Below are 20532 nucleotides of genomic sequence, written 5' to 3'. Positions count from 1 at the left end.
ACACGGTTTTACCAGATTCTCTCATTTTCTCTTATTCAACATGGTATCTAGAGTTTATTAAGAGAGACAACCCTATACCGTGATTATCTCGGGACCCATTTTCTTTCGGTGAGATTTTTTTCTCTCGGTAAACCGTGTCTCAATTCCGGTTTACCTTTTCTTTGTCGCATTTCGTTCATTTTTTTTTCTAGCAAATCAGTTCACTGTTCACCGCTAGAGCTGTCAATTTGATAGGCCCCCTAATTATTGGCCCCGGCCCACATATTGAAGGGGCCAAAAAAATTTATAATTTAAAAGGCCCCAAAAAACAAGGCCGCCTAAAATTTTGTGAGCTTAGTGGACCCATAGGTCCACTTATTTAAAAAATAATCAATTTTTTTTCGAGAAATAAAGTTTTTCAATTTTTTTACCGATAAATTTTTTTTTATTTTTTTCGTTAAAAAATTTTCGATTTTTTTCTATAAAAAAATTTCATTTTTTTTTTATATAAATGATTTATCTTTTTAATAAATTTTTTTTTTCTCACAATTTTTTAAGAAAAAAAATATTTTTTTATTTTTTTCAAATAAAATAAATTTCGAAAATTTTTTACGAAAAAATCTCAACATTTACAAAATATTGGGGCCTAAAAGCCCCCTAGAGCCCCCTCCCTTAGGCCCCATGAAATAATGAGCCTAAATTTTACAAAAATTAATTTGATAGGGGGCCTAATATTAGAGATTTTAGAAGAAAAAAAATTAAGGGGGTCTTGGTGTTGGGGGCTTTTTTGACAACTCTACTGCGCCGACACTGTTCATTGAAGGAAAAAAAAAAAACCCTCTTTGCTGCTGGTTTTAGGTAATTGCTTATTGATTATGGCTACTTATGAAGATTTTCTTCGGTGGGTAGAGTATTGTCAAAACTCGAGTTCCGCTGTTTCGGTCGCACAAAGTGGTAATTCACCTGTTTGCAACTCACCTTCTCATAGCCCATTGATTCTCGATTCTGGTGCATCTGATCATATTACTGGTAATAAGACTCTTTTCTCCTCTCTCACGACATCTGATTATTTACCTAGGATAGTCTCAGCCAATGGTTCCCAAACACAGTCTCAATGGATTGGCACTGTCCAAATCCTCCCTACTCTATTAGTTAAATTTGTCCTTTATGTGCCTGGATGTCCATTTAATTTAGTTTCTATCAGTCGATTGACTCGTTCTCATGATTGTGTTGTCACATTTACTAATTGCAATGTTACTTTGCAAGACCGAATATCAGGACGACAAATTGGTGTCGGATGTGAGTCTAATGGTCTTTATTATCTCTCAAACCCATCAACAGCTTGCCCTATCACATATTCTCCTCTTACTATACATGTTCAGCTAGGTCATCCGAGTCTTCCCAAACTTCAACAATTAGTACCTAATCTAACCAAATTATCTAGTTTAAATTGTGAGTCATGTCAGTTAAGGAAACACACTCGTAGTTATTTCACTGATCGAGCTAATAAACGAGCTTATTCCCCGTTTGCTTTAGTTCACTCAGATGTTTGAGGTCCCTCTCGTACTATTTCCACACTTGAGTCTAGATATTTTGTTACCTTTATCGATGATTTTTCCTGTTGTACGTGGTTATTTTTAATGAAAAATAGGTCTGAATTATTTTCTATTTTTGAACAGTTTTATAAGGAAATTAAAACTCTATTTGGTGTATCCATTTGCACTTTGCGTAGTGGTAATACCCGTGAATATTTGTCCTATCAATTTCAAAACTTTATGACTTGTAACGGCATTCTTCATCAAACATCTTGTGCTCATACACCTCAACAAAATGGAGTAGCTAAACGCAAAAATCGGCACCTTATTGAAACCACTCGTACTCTCCTTCTTCATGGTAATGTACCATCTCGCTTTTGGGGCGATGCTATTCTAACGGCGTGCTATCATATAAATCGCATGCCTTCGTCTGCTCTTGATAACAAAGTCCCTCACTCGATCCTCTTCCCTGGCACCCCTCTTCACTCACTTCCTCCTCGGGTCTTCGGATCTACATGTTTTGTCCACAATCTCACTCACTAAAATGTGTCTTTCTTAGTTATTATCGGTCCCAAAAAGGTTATCGTTGTTATTCTCCTAATCTTCGACGATATCTCATATCGGCTGATGTCACATTTTGAGTCTGTTACATACTATGAGTCGCTTCCTGATCCTTTGTCTGCAACTATTCCTCTTGACCTACCAAAGTCTATTTCACCTTCTCTTTTACCACTAGAGCCTATTACGTATGTCCCATCTGAGACACCTCCGGTGGCCCCTCCCTTTGTCCCACTTGAGACTCCTCTTGTTTATCCTCCAACTGTACAACCTTTTCAGACATACCGACGTTGTCAACCACCATCGGTTGTACATGTCCCTACACCCGTTCTTGATACCGAGGTCATTCCAAACGCTCCTTCACTGCCGCCTCCTTCTTTATCGGATCCGACCCTTGATATTCCTATTGCTATTCGCAAAGGTACGCGTCCTACTCGTAACCCATCCCATCATTACATTGGCTTGAGTTACCATCGTATTTCTCCTTTGCATTATACTTGTTTGTCTTCCCTATCTTTTGTTTCTATTCCTAAATCTTCAGGTGAAGCTTTATCTCACCTAGAGTGGAGACAAGCAATGATTGACGAGATGTGTGCACTTACGAGTAGTGATACATGGGAATTGGTTTCTTTACTGTCTGGAAAGTCTTTAGTAGGATGTTGTTGGCTTTATACGGTGAAAGTTGGTCTTGATGGTAAGATTGATCGTTTTAAAGCTCGTTTGGTGGCAAAAAGGTACACTCAAATTTTTGGCCTCGATTACAGTGATACTTTCTCCCCTGTGGCTAAGATGGCCTCTGTTAGACTACTCCTCTCTATTGCAGCCATCAGACATTGGTCTCTACATCAACTTGACATTAAAAATACTTTTTTGCATGGTGACCTTGAAGAAGAAGTGTATATGGAGCAACCACTTGGGTTTGTTGCTCAGGGGGAGTCCTCTACCATGGTTTGTCGACTTCAGAGATTTCTCTATGGTCTTAAACAGTCTCCTCGAGCTTGGTTTGGTAGATTTAGCACAGTAGTGCAACAATTTGGCATGATTCGAAATGAAGTTGATCATTTTCTTTTCTATCGCCATTCAACCCAAGGGTGCATTTACTTGATTGTTTACGTAGGTGATATTGTCATAACTGGTAGTGATCAGCAGGGCATACTCCAGTTGAAACAACATTTATCTCATCAGTTTCAAACTAAAGATCTTGGCAAGCTTCGCTACTTCTTGTGTATTGAAGTAGCCCAATCTAAGGACGGCTTAGTAATTTCACAAAGAAAATATGCTATGGATATTCTTGAAGAGACAGGTTTGTTGAATGCCAAGCCGGTTGACACTCTTATGGATCCAAATGTCAAACTTCTACCTAATCATGGGGAGCCATTTTCAGATTCAGGGAGATACAGAAGATTGGTTGGTAAATTAAACTACCTCACAGTCGCCTGTCCAAACATTTCTTTTGCAGTCAATGTGGTAAGCCAATTCTTAAACTCTCCTTGTCAAGAACACTGGGATGCTGTGATACGAATCTTGAAATACATTAAAGGTGCTCCAGGAAAAGGTCTAATTTATGAAAACAGAGGACATACTTATATAGTTGGTTATTCAGATGCCGATTGGGAAGGCTCACCCATCTATAGGCGATCCACTTCTGGGTATTGTGTAATTGTTGGAGGAAACTTAATATCTTGGAAGAGTAAGAAACAAAGTGTAGTTGCAAGATCTAGCGCTGAAGCTGAATACAGGGCTATGACATTAGTGACCTGTGAGCTCATTTGGTTGAAACAGTTACTCAAAGAGCTTCAATTTGAAGAGGCAACACAAATGACATTAATATGTGATAATCAAGCAGCATTGCACATTGCCTCTAATCCAGTTTTTCATGAGAGGACCAAGCATATTGAGATAGATTGTCACTTTGTAAGGGAGAAGATCGAATCAGGCGACATCACCACTAGTTTTGTTAATTCCAATGATCAATTGGCAGATGTATTCACTAAGTCTCTGAGAGGTCCTCGAATCAGTTATATATGTAACAAGCTTGGTGCATATGATTTATATGCTCCAGCTTGAGGGGGAGTGTTGAAAATATATTTATATTTATTACATATCATGTAAATAGGGATAATATCTCCCATATTTATTTTTGTATTTATTGCCTTGAGCCTATATAAAACAGACTCCGTTGTGTAGTTCAGACACACGGTTTCACCATATGTCTCTCTCATTTTCTCTTATTCAACATGGTATCTAGAGCCTATTAAGAGAGACAACCCTATACCGTGATTACCCCGGGACCCACTGTCCTTCGGTGAGATTTTTTTTCGGTAAACCGTGTCTCAATTCCGGTTTACCCTTTCTTTGTTGCTTGTCGTTCATTTTTTTTTCCAGCAAATCAGTCCACTGTTCATCGCACGACACTGTTCATCGCGCGGTATTGTTCATCGAGAAAAAAAAAATCCTCTTCTGCCACTGTTTCGCTGCTGGTTTTAGGTAACTACTTATTAATTATGGCTACTTATGAAGATTTTCTTCGGTGGAGAGAGTATTGTCAGAACTCGAGTTCCGCTGTTTCCGCCGCACAAAGTGATAATTCACCTGTTTGCATCTCACCTTCTCATAGCCCATGGATTCTCGATTCTGGTGCATCTGATCACATTACTGGTAATAAGACTCTTTTCTCCTCTCTCACAACATCTGGTTATTTACCTAGGATAGTCTCAGCCAATGGTTCCCAAACACAGTCTCAAGGGATTGGCACTGTCCAAATCCTCCCTACTCTGTTAGTTAAATCTGTCCTTTATGTGCCTGGATGCCCATTTAATTTAATTTCTATCAGTCGATTGACTCGTTCTCATGACTGTGTTGTCACATTTACTAATTGCAATGTTACTTTGCAAGACCGAATATCAGGACGACAAATTGGTGTCGGATGTGAGTCTAATGGTCTTTATTATCTCTCAAACCCATCAACAGCGTGCCCTACCACATATTCTCCTCTTACTATACATGCTCAGTTAGGTCATCCGAGTCTTCCCAAACTTCAACAATTAGTACCTAATCTAACCAAAATATCTAGCTTAAATTGTGAGTCGTGTCAATTAGGGAAACACACTCGTAGTCATTTCACTGATCGAGCTAATAAACGAGCTTCCTCCCCATTTGCTTTAGTTCACTCAGATGTTTGGGGTCCCTCTCGTACTATTTCCACACTTGAGTCTAGATATTTTGTTACCTTTATCGATGATTTTTCCCGTTGTACGTGGTTATTTTTAATGAAAAATAGGTCTGAATTATTTTCTATTTTTGAACAATTTTATAAGGAAATTAAAACTCAATTTGGTGTATCCATTCGCACTTTGCGCAGTGATAATGCCCGTGAATATTTGTCCCATCAATTTCAAAATTTTATGACCTCTAACGGCATTCTTCATCAAACATCTTGTGCTCATACACCTCAACAAAATGGGGTAGCCGAACGCAAAAATCGGCACCTTATTGAAACCACTCGTACTCTCCTTCTTCATGGTAATGTACCATCTCGCTTTTGGGGCGATGCTGTTCTAACGGCGTGCTATCTTATAAATCGCATGCCTTCGTCTGCTCTTGATAACAAAGTCCCTCACTCGATCCTCTTTCCTGGTACCCCTCTTCACTCACTTCCTCCTCGGGTCTTCGGATCTACATGTTTTGTCCACAATCTCACTCCTGGTCTTGACAAACTTTCAGCTCGATCATTAAAATGTGTCTTTCTGGGTTATCATCGGTCCCAAAAAGGTTATCGTTGTTATTCTCCTACTCTTCGACGATATCTCATATCGGCTGATGTCACATTTTTTGAGTCTGTTACATACTATGAGTCGCTTCCTGATCCTTTGTCTGCAACTATTCCTCTGGACCTACCAAAGTCTATTTCACCTTCTCTTTTACCATTAGAGCCTATTACGTATGCCCCACCTGAGACACCTCCTGTGGCCCCTCCCACTGTCCCACTTGAGACTCCTCTTGTTGATCCTCCAACTGTACAACCTCTTCAGACATATCGTCGTCGTCAACCACCATCGGTTGTACATGTCCCTACACCTGTTCTTGATACCGAGGTCACTCCAGACGCTCCTTCACCGCCACCTCCTTCTTTATCGGATCCGACCCTTGATATTCCTATTGCTATTCGTAAAGGTATACGTCCTACTCGTAACCCATCCCCTCATTACATTGGCTTGAGTTACCATCGTCTTTCTCCTTTGCATTATACTTGTTTGTCTTCCCTGTCTTCTGTTTCTATTCCTAAATCTCCAGGTGAAGCTTTATCTCACCCAGAGTGGAGACAAGCAATGATTGACGAGATGTGTGCACTTCAGAGTAGTGGTACATGGGAATTGGTTCCTTTACCGTCGGGAAAGTCTTTAGTAGGATGTCGTTGGCTTTATACGGTGAAAGTTGGTCCTGATGGTAAGATTGATCGTTTTAAAGCTCGTTTGGTAGCAAAAGGGTACACTCAAGTTTTTGGCCTCGATTACAGTGATACTTTCTCCCCTGTGGCTAAGATGGCCTCTGTTAGACTACTCCTCTCTATTGCAGCCATCAGACATTGGTCTCTACATCAACTTGACATTAAAAATGCTTTTTTGCATGGTGACCTTGAAGAAGAAGTGTATATGGAGCAACCACCTGGGTTTGTTGCTCAGGGGGAGTCCTCTACCATGGTTTGTCGACTTCAGAGGTCTCTCTATGGTCTTAAACAGTCTCCTCGAGCTTGGTTTGGTAGATTTAGCACAGTAGTGCAACAATTTGGCATGATTCGAAGTGAAGCTGATCATTCTCTTTTTTATCGTCACTCAACCCAAGGGTGCATTTACTTGATTGTCTATGTAGATGATATTGTCATAACTGGTAGTGATCAACAGGGCATACTCCAATTGAAACAACATTTATCTCATCAGTTTCAAACTAAAGATCTTGGCAAGCTCCGCTACTTCTTGGGTATTGAGGTAGCCCAATCTAAGGACGGCTTAGTAATTTCACAAAGAAAATATGCTATGGATATTCTTGAAGAGACAGGTTTGTTGAATGCCAAACCGGTTGACACTCCTATGGATCCAAACGTCAAACTTCTACCTAATCATGGGGAGCCATTTTTAGATTCAGGGAGATACAGAAGATTGGTTGGTAAATTAAACTACCTCACAGTCACCCGTCCAGACATTTCTTTTGCAGTCAGTGTGGTAAGTCAATTCTTAAATTCTCCTTGTCAAGAACACTGGGATGCTGTGATACGAATCTTGAAATACATTAAAGGTGCTCCAGGAAAAGGTCTAATTTATGAAAACAGAGGACATACTCAGATAGTTGGTTATTCAGATGCCGATTGGGCAGGCTCACCCATTGATAGGCGATCCACTTCTGGGTATTGTGTACTTGTTGGAGGAAACTTAATATCTTGGAAGAGTAAGAAACAAAGTGTAGTTGCAAGATCTAGCGCTGAAGCTGAATACAGGGCTATGGCATTAGTGACTTGTGAGCTCATTTGGTTGAAACAGTTACTCAAAGAGCTTCAATTTGAAGAGGCAACACAAATGACATTAATATGTGATAATCAAGCAGCATTGCACATTGCCTCTAATCCAGTTTTTCATGAGAGGACCAAGCATATTGAGATAGATTGTCACTTTGTAAGGGAGAAGATCGAATCAGGCGACATCACCACTAGTTTTGTTAATTCCAATGATCAATTGGCAGATGTATTCACTAAGTCCCTGAGAGGTCCTCAAATCAGTTATATGTGCAACAAGCTTGGTGCATATGATTTATATGCTCCAGCTTGAGGGGGAGTGTTGAAAATATATTTATATTTATTACATATCATGTAAATAGGGATAATATCTCCCATATTTATTTTTGTATTTATTGCCTTGAGCCTAAAATCAGTTATATGTGCAACAAGCTTGGTGCATATGATTTATATGCTCCAGCTTGAGGGGGAGTGTTGAAAATATATTTATATTTATTACATATCATGTAAATAGGGATAATATCTCCCATATTTATTTTTGTATTTATTGCCTTGAGCCTATATAAAACAGACTCCGTTGTGTAGTTCAGACACATGATTTTACCATATTCTCTCATTTTCTCTTATTCAACAGTAAGGTTTTGTGTTATTACTAATTTGTATATCTTTCACTTTCATCCTGATTACTTGTCACCGGACACTCTTAGGATGAGTTACGTCATTTAAGTGGAGAGTTGGAGGGGTTGCTTCATCTGCTCGAAGAGTTTAGTGATCTAGACTACTGGGTTGACGGTTGCTTCAGAGTTATCCAGTACTGTGTTCAGAACAATCACTTAAGGTTTGATTTTTATTTCCTCCTATGTTGAATTTATTTGTATTGGAATTGTATTATGCTATTTACTCATGTTCATATTTCATTGTATCCGGGTCAGCTCTACTGTTGACCTGTTCAAGCAACTCAAGGATCAGTTCGAAAGTGATGAAACAGTAATGGAAGTTCTTTTCGATGCAGTAAGTTCTAGTTCCCTCCAGCCTTAATTAGTACAAGACTTTTTCTATTATAGGAATTAATATGTTGGATTATTATTACTGTTTGTATATGAGTTTGAAACTGCTAAATCTAGACTACGCCTCCGTTCATCATGATGTTTGTTCTCACTGGCAAACTTATTATTGATATCAACTATAGGTGTATTCTCTAATTGCGGGATCCGAGTCCGCACATTTGCAGTTTGGACTGGACTTGCTTTGGGCAATCAAGGATGAGCTTGGGCTTGTTCCTTCACGGCAGTGTCTCGATTTTCTTCTAAGCGCTTGTGCCAATGCAGGAGATTTGAATAATGCTCGTTTGATTTGGAGAGAATATGAGATTGCTGGATTTCCTTATAATGTATTAAGTTACTTGAGGTGAGTTTTTGTAACCTTGATAGCATTTTCATTTTCAAATAATATTTTACTTTTACCTATTGATTATTTGTATCAATGTAGGATGTATCAAGCACTTTTGGCATCAGGAGATCACAGATCTGCTGACTTTATACTAAAGAAAATTCCAAAAGACGATGCCGAGGTTTGTTCTGTCATTTTAGCATGTCAAAAAACTTATGGCGATAATGTTAAATCTGTAGGAGGGGAGAAGAAAAAGAATATTAAATCTGTAGGTGAGGAGATGAAGAGGAAGAAGAAGAAGAAGAAAAAGAGTAAATCTTGAGTAGAAATTAAATTGGTTGTAGGGTAGAGACATTTTGTCCCACTAATTTTTAGTTGGCTTAAGAAATGGGGTTTCACAAAGGGTGATACATTTCACATTCTATACTCACCTTATGTTTTATTTAGTTTTAGTGAAAAAATGTTTTATTTAGTTACTAGGGTGGTGGTGGCGGCACTCGACGCTACTCTTATTTTATGTTTATACCCAATATATCTGACTATTATGTGTTTTACTTATAATATAGTATGGTCATATATTGTTTCTTCATATATATATATATATATATGATTGATTAATGCTAACATTCTACTTATTCAGTAAAAAAAATATATATGATTCATGCTAACATTCTACTTTTACATTGATAATATGCATAAATTAAATCTATACTCTTAATAGTAAACTATGGGAAGCGAGTCACAGTAGTTTTTCTAAACGACCAAAATCTATATATGTATTTTATTAAAAGAGACTCCCAGTTTGAGTTTTTGTTGACAACTCATTCTTTTGTATGTCATATAATATTAATTCAGTCAACTTCTTTATATTTTTATGTAACATCTCTTAGAATCATCTTTCTATTTTTTCTTGAATATGAATCTTTCTATTTTTTCTTGAATCTATTATTTATTTTTACATGTTTTGTCAGATAGATAACATTAAATCCACATAATCATTTCTCTTTATGTTATGTCTTACTCATAAAAAATAACTAAATTCTTAAATTGTTTTTTTTTTTACGTCATACTATTATTCATTCATATACATACCTCTGATTAACATCCAAGAATATGTTCATATATACATATGTATTGAAACAAATTTTAAACTTTCTTCTGAATATGTTTATACTATTGAATGTACATTTATATATTGTTATTTCAATCTTAGTTTTAAACTATACTATTAAATTTTAAATATATTTTTTCTTATTCATTTGTTTAACATTCATATATTTATTTTGTCAAGTCCTCTATTCTATAGTCGATTTAATTTATTCTACAATTTCTTGATTTCAAATTTAATAGGTTGATTTCACATTAAAATAAATATTACTTTTTCAGAATATCATCACTAACTTATTCTAATAAAATACACAAACTATCACTTTCAACTGAACGTTGTGCGGGTCTAAACTAAGAATGAGAATGGAGTATGAAGAAGGAACGTGGCACCCCATGTACTCGTCAGCTCAAAGGAGAAGACTTTGTGAAGACCTCTTAATTAACCTAATCGGCCTTGAATATATTAGTGGACCATTAGCCTTGGAGAACTTGCCTATATATTGAAAAATTTATCGTATATCCTCAAATTTATACCTATACTCTAATAATTTTTTAAAAATTTCAAATATATTCTTGATTATTTGTTTTTACCATTTTATCAGAAAACTTTATAAAAAAATTAGGTTTTTATCGAAAAAATTAAAAAAAAAAATTCGGTATAGAAGAGTATAAATTGTGTATCAAAAACCTTTAAAAAAGTTTTTTTGGTACATAAGTTTAAAAATATATACTACCTGAAAACTTGTAAAAGTTTTCCGATACAATAGAAGTTTACCTGAAAACTTGTGAAGTATTTCAATACACAATAAATTATTTTATTTTATTTTATTTTTTATAAAAATAATTTCTTTATCAAAAAATTTGGAAAAAATTTGCTGGAATATAACTTCTTTATCGGAAAACTTGACAAGTTTTTCGGAACGTAACTTCTTTACCGAAAAACTTAGAAAAAGAATTTATAACAATTCGGTTACAAAATATTAATTGTCAAACAATTACAAGTATACATCAAATACAAATAATTGTAAATAAATTACTTTAATTTTGATGTCAATTAACACTATAAAACAACAAATTAAATTTAATTAGTTTTCAGTAATTAAATGATCGATGATTAAAATGATCGAAGTCATTAACTTTAACATTTAAAATTTTTCTACAATACATGCAAATTTGTGTTCTGAAATTTAAAATGATCTAATGTACTTTATCAAATTCAATGTCACACATCTTTTAAACATGTTTAAAATTATTTAGTCAAACTTTTTCAACTGCAATTTGTAAGCTATTCAACATATACTAAATTGAAGTAAAACTAAGAATATGAGAGACACAAAGCAAAGTGACACTTAAAAACAACTAAAGACGGAAATGAGTTTAGAAGGGTGAGAGAAAAAATATTAATGTATAAATATACTTTGTCATAACATTGAAAAACACTAATTCCTTGAATTTCTATGTACTATTTTGCTATGGGTATGATGGGTAGCAAAGTTTGTCGGCTGGTCCTATCCCAACTTGGGTATGATAGTCACATTGATAGAATTTCATATAAGAAATTATACATAGCATTAAGTCACTATGAGCCAGATTGATTTCAAAGATTGCATAGAATATAATTGAATTTGCAGCAAAATCAGAAATGGACAAAGAGAAGGAAATTTTTTGTTGCAGCGAACCAACCTATACCTCTTTCAGTGTATCTTTGGAGTAGAGTCGGCGATTTCGAAGAAGAAGATGATTTTGTGAGGATGGCGAATGATTGAGACACACACAAGAGGGAAGAATAAATTGTTGGAGGAAGTCATTAAAAAAATTAGAGATTAGAGGTATTAAAAGAGTAAAAAATTATTTAAAAACTAAGTAGAAAAAAATAAAGTGAAACATAAAAATACAAGAGAACTCTCTAAGACGTACACGTAAGTTTTTTTGCTAAGGTGAGATATGTTTGTACATGTAGAAGAACTACTATGAAGTGGCATGAGAGTCTTTTTAAATATATAGAATAGATAGATAATAGATGTATTTGGTTACTAAAAACTTAACTATAAAGAATACAATCCATTTATACGATGTATAAATATTTTTCCTTAATCTTGACTAATTGGTTTTTTCCTTCTTATATATGACAAATGTATTATAAAATAATATGAAAAAAAAGTATAATAAATTTAATTGTAACTCATTTTTAAATATCTTGATTACTTAGTTAAATTAATTAATTAGTTTACATTAGTAATTAATTATAAGTTTTGTTAGAAAGGTGAGTTAAATATATACTTAATATTATCAATAGCAAATTTCGCGTAGCAAACTTTTGACGTTCAGCTATTTTCCACCATTTATATTTATTTAAAAATCAGTTAATTTTCCAAAAAAGAAATGCAAAAGAAAGTGAATGATTTTTAAGAGACAATAAAGGTACTTTAGACATTTATAGAAAGAGAAATGATTTTTGACTACCAATTTAACAACTTTGCCCGTTCAACAATGCAAATACTTACATTTCCAGATTGGAAGTATTTAAAAACTTTTTTATGAGTTCCATTAAAAATGAATAAAGTCAGTGACAACAGAAGCAACTATTGAATGAAGTCATAATAGAAACAATAAAGAAAAGCAAAACACAAGTAAATGGTAGAATTTATTTTGGTTCCCAAGTCATTGTACATTATTACTTGTTTTTTCACTATTCATTCATCTTCCTCACAAATTTGCCATTCTTTGAGTAAAAAAAAAAAAAAGAAAAGAAAATTTGCTATTATAATTTGTGATGACATTGTTGCAAAGGAAATATGACGTGTTTGTGAGCTTCAGAGGTGAAACTCGCCATAATTTCATTGATCATCTCTTTGGTGCCCTCCGAAGAAAAAACATTTATGCATTCAGGGATGATACGAACATTAGAAAAGGTGAATCCATTGCACCTGAGCTTCTTCGCGCAATCGAAGCCTCTCAGATTTTCATTGTGGTTTTCTCTAAGAACTATGCTTCCTCAACATGGTGTTTGCGAGAATTGGAATACATCCTTTTTCATTGCAGTCAACCACCGATTAAACGCGTTCTTCCTGTTTTCTATGATGTTGATCCTTCTGATGTCCGAAAGCAAAGTGGAGATTATGAAAAAGCCTTTGCTGAACATGAAAAAAACATCAATCTGGACTTACAAATGTTGCAAAGATGGAGGCTAGCTGTCACACAAGCGGCCTTTCTCAATGGATGGGATCTACATGATAAGTAAGTCTGCTCAATGTTTATGATCTTGCTTATGTTATGATTTGGTGTTATTGGTTAAACTCATAATATGCAGCAATTAAATTGAGTTGAATTTATTTGCGTTACCTTTCAGGCGACAATATGCAGCAATTGAACTGATTGTTCAAGAGATAATAGATACATTTGGTTACAAATTTTCATATCTTCCAAATAATTTAGTTGGGATGTTTTCTCCTATAGAAGATTTGGAAAAATGTTTACTTTTGGACTCCGTTGATGATGTTAGGGTTGTGGGAATTTGTGGGATGGGTGGATTAGGGAAGACAACTCTTGCTTCTGTTTTATACGGAAAAATCTCTCATCAATTTGATGCATGTTGTTTTATTGATGATGTAAGCAACATTTTTAGATATCACGGTCCAATTGGTGCACAAAAGCAAATCCTACGTCAAACTCTAGGGGAAGAACACAATCAGATGTACAATCTTTACGTAGGAACAAATTTGATACAAACTAGACTATGTCATCGGAGGGCTCTTATAATTTTTGATAATGTTGATCACAATGAACAATTGGAGAAACTAGCCGTGAATCGTAAATCGTTAGCTGCAGGGAGTAGAATCATTATAGTTTGTAGAGATGCTCATATCTTGGAAGAGTATGGAGTGGACGCACTTTACAAAGTTCCACACTTGAATGACACAAACTCTCTTCAATTATTTTGTCGAAAAGCTTTCAAACGTGATAAGATTATCAGTGATTATGAGGAGTTGACATATGACATATTAAATTATGCTGGTGGTCTACCACTTGTCATTAAAGTGTTAGGTTCATTTTTGTCCGGCCGAAGTATATCTGAATGGAGAAGTGCATTGACTAGATTGAGAGAAAGTCCAAACAAAGATGTTATGGATGGATTGCAGTTTAGTTTTTATGGTCTAGAGAAAATGGAATTACAAATATTTTTTGATATTGCTTGTTTTTTCAACAGGTGTGAGGAAAAATTTGTTAAAAATGTTTTAAACATTTGTGGATTTCATCCTGATATTGGATTAAGAGTTCTTGTTGATAAATCACTTATAAGCATTTCAGAAGACAGTAAGATTGAAATGCACTGTATGCTGGAAAAGCTAGGTAGAAAAATTGTTCATGAAAATTCAACTGAAGAGTCAAGAAAGTGGAGTAGGTTGTGGCTCCATAAACACTGCTACGATGTTATGTCAGAGAATATGGTAAAGTATTTTTATTTCAATTTTTATGAAAGCTAAATTTATATTGAAACTAATTTAGGTTTTTCTTTCTTTTTTGCAATGCTTTAGGAAAAGAATGTTGAAGCCATAGTTTTGAATGGAAATGAAGGAGATACAGAAATATTGACGGTTGAGGCATTGTCAAATATGAGTCGTCTTAGATTGCTCATACTCAAAGATGTTAAATTTTTAGGAAGCCTTAGCAATCTTTCTAATCAATTAAGATATGTTTCATGGGATGGATATCCTTTCATGTATTTCCCATCAAGTTTTGAGCCCAATCAACTTGTTGAATTGGTCTTGGTGAATAGCAACATGAAACAACTATGGGAAGGAAAAAAGGTACAATAAATTCTTCTATACAGTTTTTCCTCTGTTAGAAACTAAACAAACCTAGTTTTGAAGGTAAATTTTTAAGGAAAAAAGAAATAATGTCTCCATTTTGTTTTTATCTTTCACATTCCAGAATCTGCCCAAGTTGAGGACTCTTGATCTAAGCTACTCCAAAAATTTAATCAAGATTCCAGATTTTGAAGAGGTCCCAAATCTTGAGCGGTTAAACCTTGAAGGATGTGTAACACTTGTGCAGATGGATGTATCTATTAGTCTTCTAAAGAAGCTTGTTTTCTTGAATTTGAAAAATTGCAAAAGACTTACATGCATACCCAACAGAATAAATGGTCTCAACTCTCTTGAATATTTAAATCTTTGCTATTGTTCTGAAGCATTTAACAATCCAATCCATTCGGGGTTGCCTTCCTTGGCTAGCTTAAATGGTTTGCGTGAACTTGATATTAGTTTTTGTGGTCTAAGCCAACTCCCTGATACTATAGGATGCCTATGTTTTTTACAAAGATTAAATTTAGCGGGAAACAATTTTGTGACACTACCTAGCCTCAGGGAGCTTTCCGAACTTGTATATATGAACTTGGAGCATTGCAAGCAGTTGAAATCTTTTCCCGAACTTCCTTCACCTGTTGCTATCAAGCACGACAAATATTGGAGAGCGGGGATGCATATTTTCAACTGTCCTGAATTGGGCGAGAGGGAACGCTGCAGTAACATGACTTTTTCATGGATGATGCAATTCGTTCTAGCAAACCAAGAATCCTCTGCCTCTTTTCGTTGGATTGAAATTGTTGTTCCAGGAAGCGAAGTACCAAGCTGGTTCGACAATCAAAGAGTTGGTAGATCAATACGCATAAACCCATTCTTCATTATGGTTGACAATGATGTCATTGGCATTGTTTGTTGTGTAGTTTTTTCTGCTGCATCTCATGATCCAACAACATTTGGACAGAAACCTGTCTTACTTCTATGTTTTCATAAAAGTGATCTGAAGCTTCATTTTAGCATTACTGTAAATACAAAGCTTATCATGGTCCAATCAAATCACATGTGGCTAACCTATTTCACTCGGGAATCGTTCTTTGATATTCTGAAAGGTATAGGCAATGAAGTCGGCGATTGTATCAGAATGGAAGCTTCAATTGTAGACGCCGAAGGTTTGGATGTGGAGGTGAAGAGTTGCGGGTATCGTTGGGTATTTAAACAAGATCCCCTAATCAACTTAATAACCATACAACCGGAAACTCAGTAGCTTGGAACCGCAACTTTTTGGGAAGTGAAGATGAGGCACAGGGAAACAGTTACATGGTTTTCATCTGTGTTTTAATCTACCTGAGTGTCATGTAGTTGCAAAAAGAAAAACAGACGCTGATTCAGACGAAGCTTGTGTTGCCTGTCATGATTTTTCTTCTATGTTTTGGTGGTAATGTTTGCCAAATGATGATACAATTTCTAGTGTATTTTGAAAATTATACAATTCAAGTAGGTTTTATGGCTAATATAATTTTGCCGTAACTAGGTCAATATTTTGATATATAGTATTATGGATTTTATTTTTCTGCAGAGTTCTTGTTTCATTGCACTCCCGAGAAAAGGGAGGGTCCTGCTAACTTGTATTCTTACTGCAGTATAGAATCTTTACAACCTGCTGTAAAGTAAATAGAATTTCTTATTTATGGGCAAATTCTGGATCCTCTACTTGATGCCATGTATTAATAGATTCTCTGTGTGATGTTGTTCCAAGTTCTCAGTGATTAATTCTGTTTATATTTGGGATCATCAAATATCTGTTCCACAAAACTGTAGTTGAATGTATTTTCGGTAAAACTGTTATGATTAATATATTTTTTTTATTTATAAAAAACAATATTCTTTCATTTAAATTAATAAAAAATACATTATTAAGTTTTGTTCCAGTTTAAACTCGGACCTCACGATTATATAAATTAATTACAATAAAATTTATTATATCTTCTAATATGAATCTAGAATAATAAAAGAAATTATAATTTTATACCTAAGATATTAATTATTCACCGCTTATTGAATTCTAATAGATTACTTGAGATCATTCTTTAAAGTTGTTGTAAAAATATTGATTTTAGGTTTTAACTTTTGGTTATACTTTTACTATTCAACAACAGTACAGTTAAATACTGATATTTTTTATATGTTAAAATAAGTATGTATTTGTACATGTTAAATTATTTATATAATTTAAATCTATTTATTTATAAAAACAAATAAATAAAAGAAGTAAGGCTAAAATATAATTTTTGTACTCTATGTGACAAAAAATATTAACCCTATGTATTCCCTTGTTGAAAATACACAAACTCATTTAAAATTTATTCTTAACCAAATAAAGTCATAAATTTGGAAAAGGTTGAAATCCAAATCCATAAAAAGTAAGAAGACAAATGAACAAATCTCTTAAGCATTGCTTCTTGAAAGAAAAAAGAGAAAATACATCTACCAAATGAAAATCAAAATTTGAAGATGAATTTTACTTAATGGTTGAAATGGAGGAAGAAGAGTTGTGAATTTGATGGTGTGAATGAAGGAGTAAGATGCAGTATTTTGGGTTGTAGAGGAGGAAGATGACTAAAAGAAAAAAGAATAAAATGAAAAAATGGCTAGAGATGACAAGAAGAAAATGAAGTTGGAGGTAGATGGTGAGAAAGATGAGATAAGGAGTGTGAACATAAGAGGAAAAAAAAAAGTGAGTTTGAAATTTTGATTTTTTTTGAAAGGCTTTAACGTGAGAGAAGCTGGCATTGGGAAGAAGGAAGACTTTAATTTGGACGGATGAGATAGTATCGTGTGAGGGGAGATGATCTGAGCCCTTCAATTTGCAGACTTTGGAATATAAATATTCATTAAGCAGTAATAATAGTATGAATGAAAGCTATGATGAGTTCGGCAAGGAAGAACCTTTATGATGTGTTTGTGAGTTTCAGAGGTGAAGACACACGCTACAACTTCACTCATCATCTTTTTGCTGCTCTCCAAAGAAAAGGCATTTTTGTATTCAGGGATGACACCTATTTCAATAAAGGTCAATCCATAACACCTGACCACCTCCGCGCGATCGAAAACTCCCAAATTTATATTGTGATATTTTCTAAGAACTATGCTTCTTCAATATGGTGCTTACGAGAATTGGAATACATCCTTCACTGTGTTCAACTAAACAAAAAACTTGTTGTGCCTGTTTACTATGATGTTGATCCTTCTGATGTGAGACACCAACAAGGAAGTTATGGTAAAGCCTTTGCTGAATATGAGCAAAGCTTCCAACCCAATGACAAGATTCAACAATGGAGGGCAGCTCTCACAACCGTCACCAATCAATCTGGCTGGGATGTGCGTCATAAGTAAGGCTCCCTTTTATTTGTGAAAATATTGTGTTTTTATTCTCTTGAATTTTAAGTTTTTTATGATCTTTATTTATTAATGAGTAAAATTTTAAAAAATTAAAACTGGAAATGTTTTCAATAAGTAATCTCCCTTATATATCGATCCTCCTGCTTCTGGAATTTTAACTTATTTAAACTTCCAGGTCAGAATTGTTGGTGATTGAAAAGATTGTTGAAGAGATAATTAATATTATGGATTTTAATACCAAACTTTCAAGTGTTCCAAATGATTTAGTTGGGATGGATTCTCCTACAGAAGAATTGGAAAAGTGTTTACTTTTGGACTCCTTTGATGATGTTCGGGTTGTAGGAATTTGTGGTATGGGAGGAATAGGGAAGACAACCCTTGCTACTGTTTTATACAACAAAATCTCTCATCAATTTGGTGCATCTTGTTTTATTAATGATGTAAGCAAAATTTATAAACGAGAGGGTCTTATTGGTGTACATAAGCAAATTCTACATCAAACTCTTGGCGTAGAACACCTTCAGATCTACAATCTACATGATGCAGATAAGTTAAAACAAAGTAGGCTATGTCGTCTCCGGGCGCTCATAATTCTTGATAATGTTGATCAAATTGAACCATTCAATAAACCAGTTGTTAATCATGAATGGTTAGGTGCAGGGAGTAGAATCATCGTGATATCTAGAGATGAGTATATCTTTGCCGTGTATGGTGTAAGTGTGGTTTACAGAGTTCCACTCTTGAATCAGACTAACTCTCTTCAACTATTTTGTCAAACACTTTCCAAACGTGATCATATTTTAAGTAGTTCTAGAGAGTTGGTGCATGACTTACTAAGTTATGCTAATGGTCTACCACTGGCAATTAAAGTATTGAGCTCTTTTTTGTCTAGTGTAGATATCTCTGAATGGAAAACTGCATTGCCTGGATTTATTTCAAGTCCAAAAAGTGGTATCGTGAATGTGCTGCAATTAAGTTTTGACCGGCTAGAGGAAATGGAAAAAGAAGTATTTCTTGATATTGCTTGTTTTTTCAATGGGTGTGAGGAGGATTATGTTAAAAATGTTTTAAAGTGTTGCGGATTTGATGCTGATTTTGGATTAAGTGTTCTCATTAAGAAATCACTCATAAGCATTTCAGATGAAAATAAGATTGAAATGCATGCTTTGTTGGAAGAGCTAGGCAGAAATATAAGAAAGTGGAGCAGGTTGTGGCTGCACGAACAATTCTACAATGTTGTGTTGGAGAATATGGTAAAGTAGATGTTTATCTTCATTTTGTAAGCGCTAATAAGTATATATCGAAACTTATGTAAGTTTTTCTTCCTCTTTTGCAATGCTTTAGGAAAACAACGTTGAGGCCGTAGTTTTGTACGGATCTGAAAGGGAAAAGGGAATATTGATGGGTGAAGCATTGTCAAAAATGAATCATCTTAGATTGCTCATACTCAATCAAGTGAAATTTTCAGGAAGCCTTGATTATCTCTCTAATGATTTAAGATATGTTACATGGAATGAATATCCTTTCTTGTGTTTGCCATCTAGTTTTCAGCCCAACCATCTTGTTGAATTGATCTTGGTGGATAGCAACATCAAACAACTATGGGAAGGCAGGAAGGTACTATAACTCTTGCTCCCATTTTGAAGGTAAATTTGTAAACAAATTAAAATAATGCTTCTAATTTTGTTGATCTTTCACATCACAGAATCTGCCCAATTTGAGGACTCTAGATCTAAGCTACTCTGAAAATCTATTAAAGATGCCATATTTTGGAGACTGCCCAATTCTTGAACGGCTAAATCTTGAAGGATGCGTAAAACTTAAGTTGATTGATCCATCTATTGGTCTTCTAAGAGAGCTTGTTTTCTTGAATCTTAAAAAATGTGAAAATCTTATATGCATACCCTACGAAATACTTGATCTCACCTCTCTTAAATATTTAAACCTTTGCGGCTGTTCCAAAGCGCATAACAATCCCAAAGCACCTGAAGATTTGGCTAGTATTTTGTTGCCTTCCATGCCTAGATTCTCTTGTTTGAGTGAGCTTGATATTAGTTTTTGCGGTCTAAAAAAAATCCCTGACGCTCTTGGATGTGTGCCTTGCTTAGAAAGACTAAACTTAAGGGGAAACAATTTTGTCACATTGCCGAGCCTCCGTGAGCTTTCCAAACTTGAATATTTAAATTTAGAGCATTGCAAACAGTTGAAATCTTTGACAGAGCTCCCTTCACCTGCTGCTATCAAGCAGGATAAATAT

At 34.9% G+C, this 20532-nt stretch overlaps 2 protein-coding genes across 2 annotated transcripts in view; both read left to right on the top strand.

The window, feature by feature from the left end:
* LOC101502375 (disease resistance protein LAZ5) overlaps positions 1-16586 on the top strand; it is a 29085-nt gene extending 12499 nt beyond the window's left edge. Inside the window, exons 13-20 of the mRNA XM_073369452.1 lie at positions 8286-8416; positions 8511-8589; positions 8768-8985; positions 9067-9283; positions 12842-13311; positions 13424-14522; positions 14610-14882; positions 15007-16586. Of these exons, the coding sequence (XP_073225553.1) occupies positions 8286-8416; positions 8511-8589; positions 8768-8985; positions 9067-9283; positions 12842-13311; positions 13424-14522; positions 14610-14882; positions 15007-16140 (3621 nt within the window). The 3' untranslated portion in view covers positions 16141-16586. The remainder of the gene's footprint in view (positions 1-8285; positions 8417-8510; positions 8590-8767; positions 8986-9066; positions 9284-12841; positions 13312-13423; positions 14523-14609; positions 14883-15006) is intronic.
* A 661-nt stretch (positions 16587-17247) lies between these two features.
* The window catches only part of LOC105851141 (disease resistance protein Roq1-like), a 4799-nt gene continuing 1514 nt past the window's right edge, over positions 17248-20532 (top strand). Inside the window, 4 exon segments of the mRNA XM_073370233.1 lie at positions 17248-18265; positions 18451-19528; positions 19620-19892; positions 19981-20526. Of these exon segments, the coding sequence (XP_073226334.1) occupies positions 17790-18265; positions 18451-19528; positions 19620-19892; positions 19981-20526 (2373 nt within the window). The 5' untranslated portion in view covers positions 17248-17789.

Source organism: Cicer arietinum, chromosome 6, assembly GCF_000331145.2.
Source record: "Cicer arietinum cultivar CDC Frontier isolate Library 1 chromosome 6, Cicar.CDCFrontier_v2.0, whole genome shotgun sequence".
NCBI lineage: Eukaryota > Viridiplantae > Streptophyta > Magnoliopsida > Fabales > Fabaceae > Cicer > Cicer arietinum.
The sequence above is the reverse complement of the archived record's forward strand: the minus strand, read 5'-3'. Positions and strand labels throughout refer to the sequence as shown.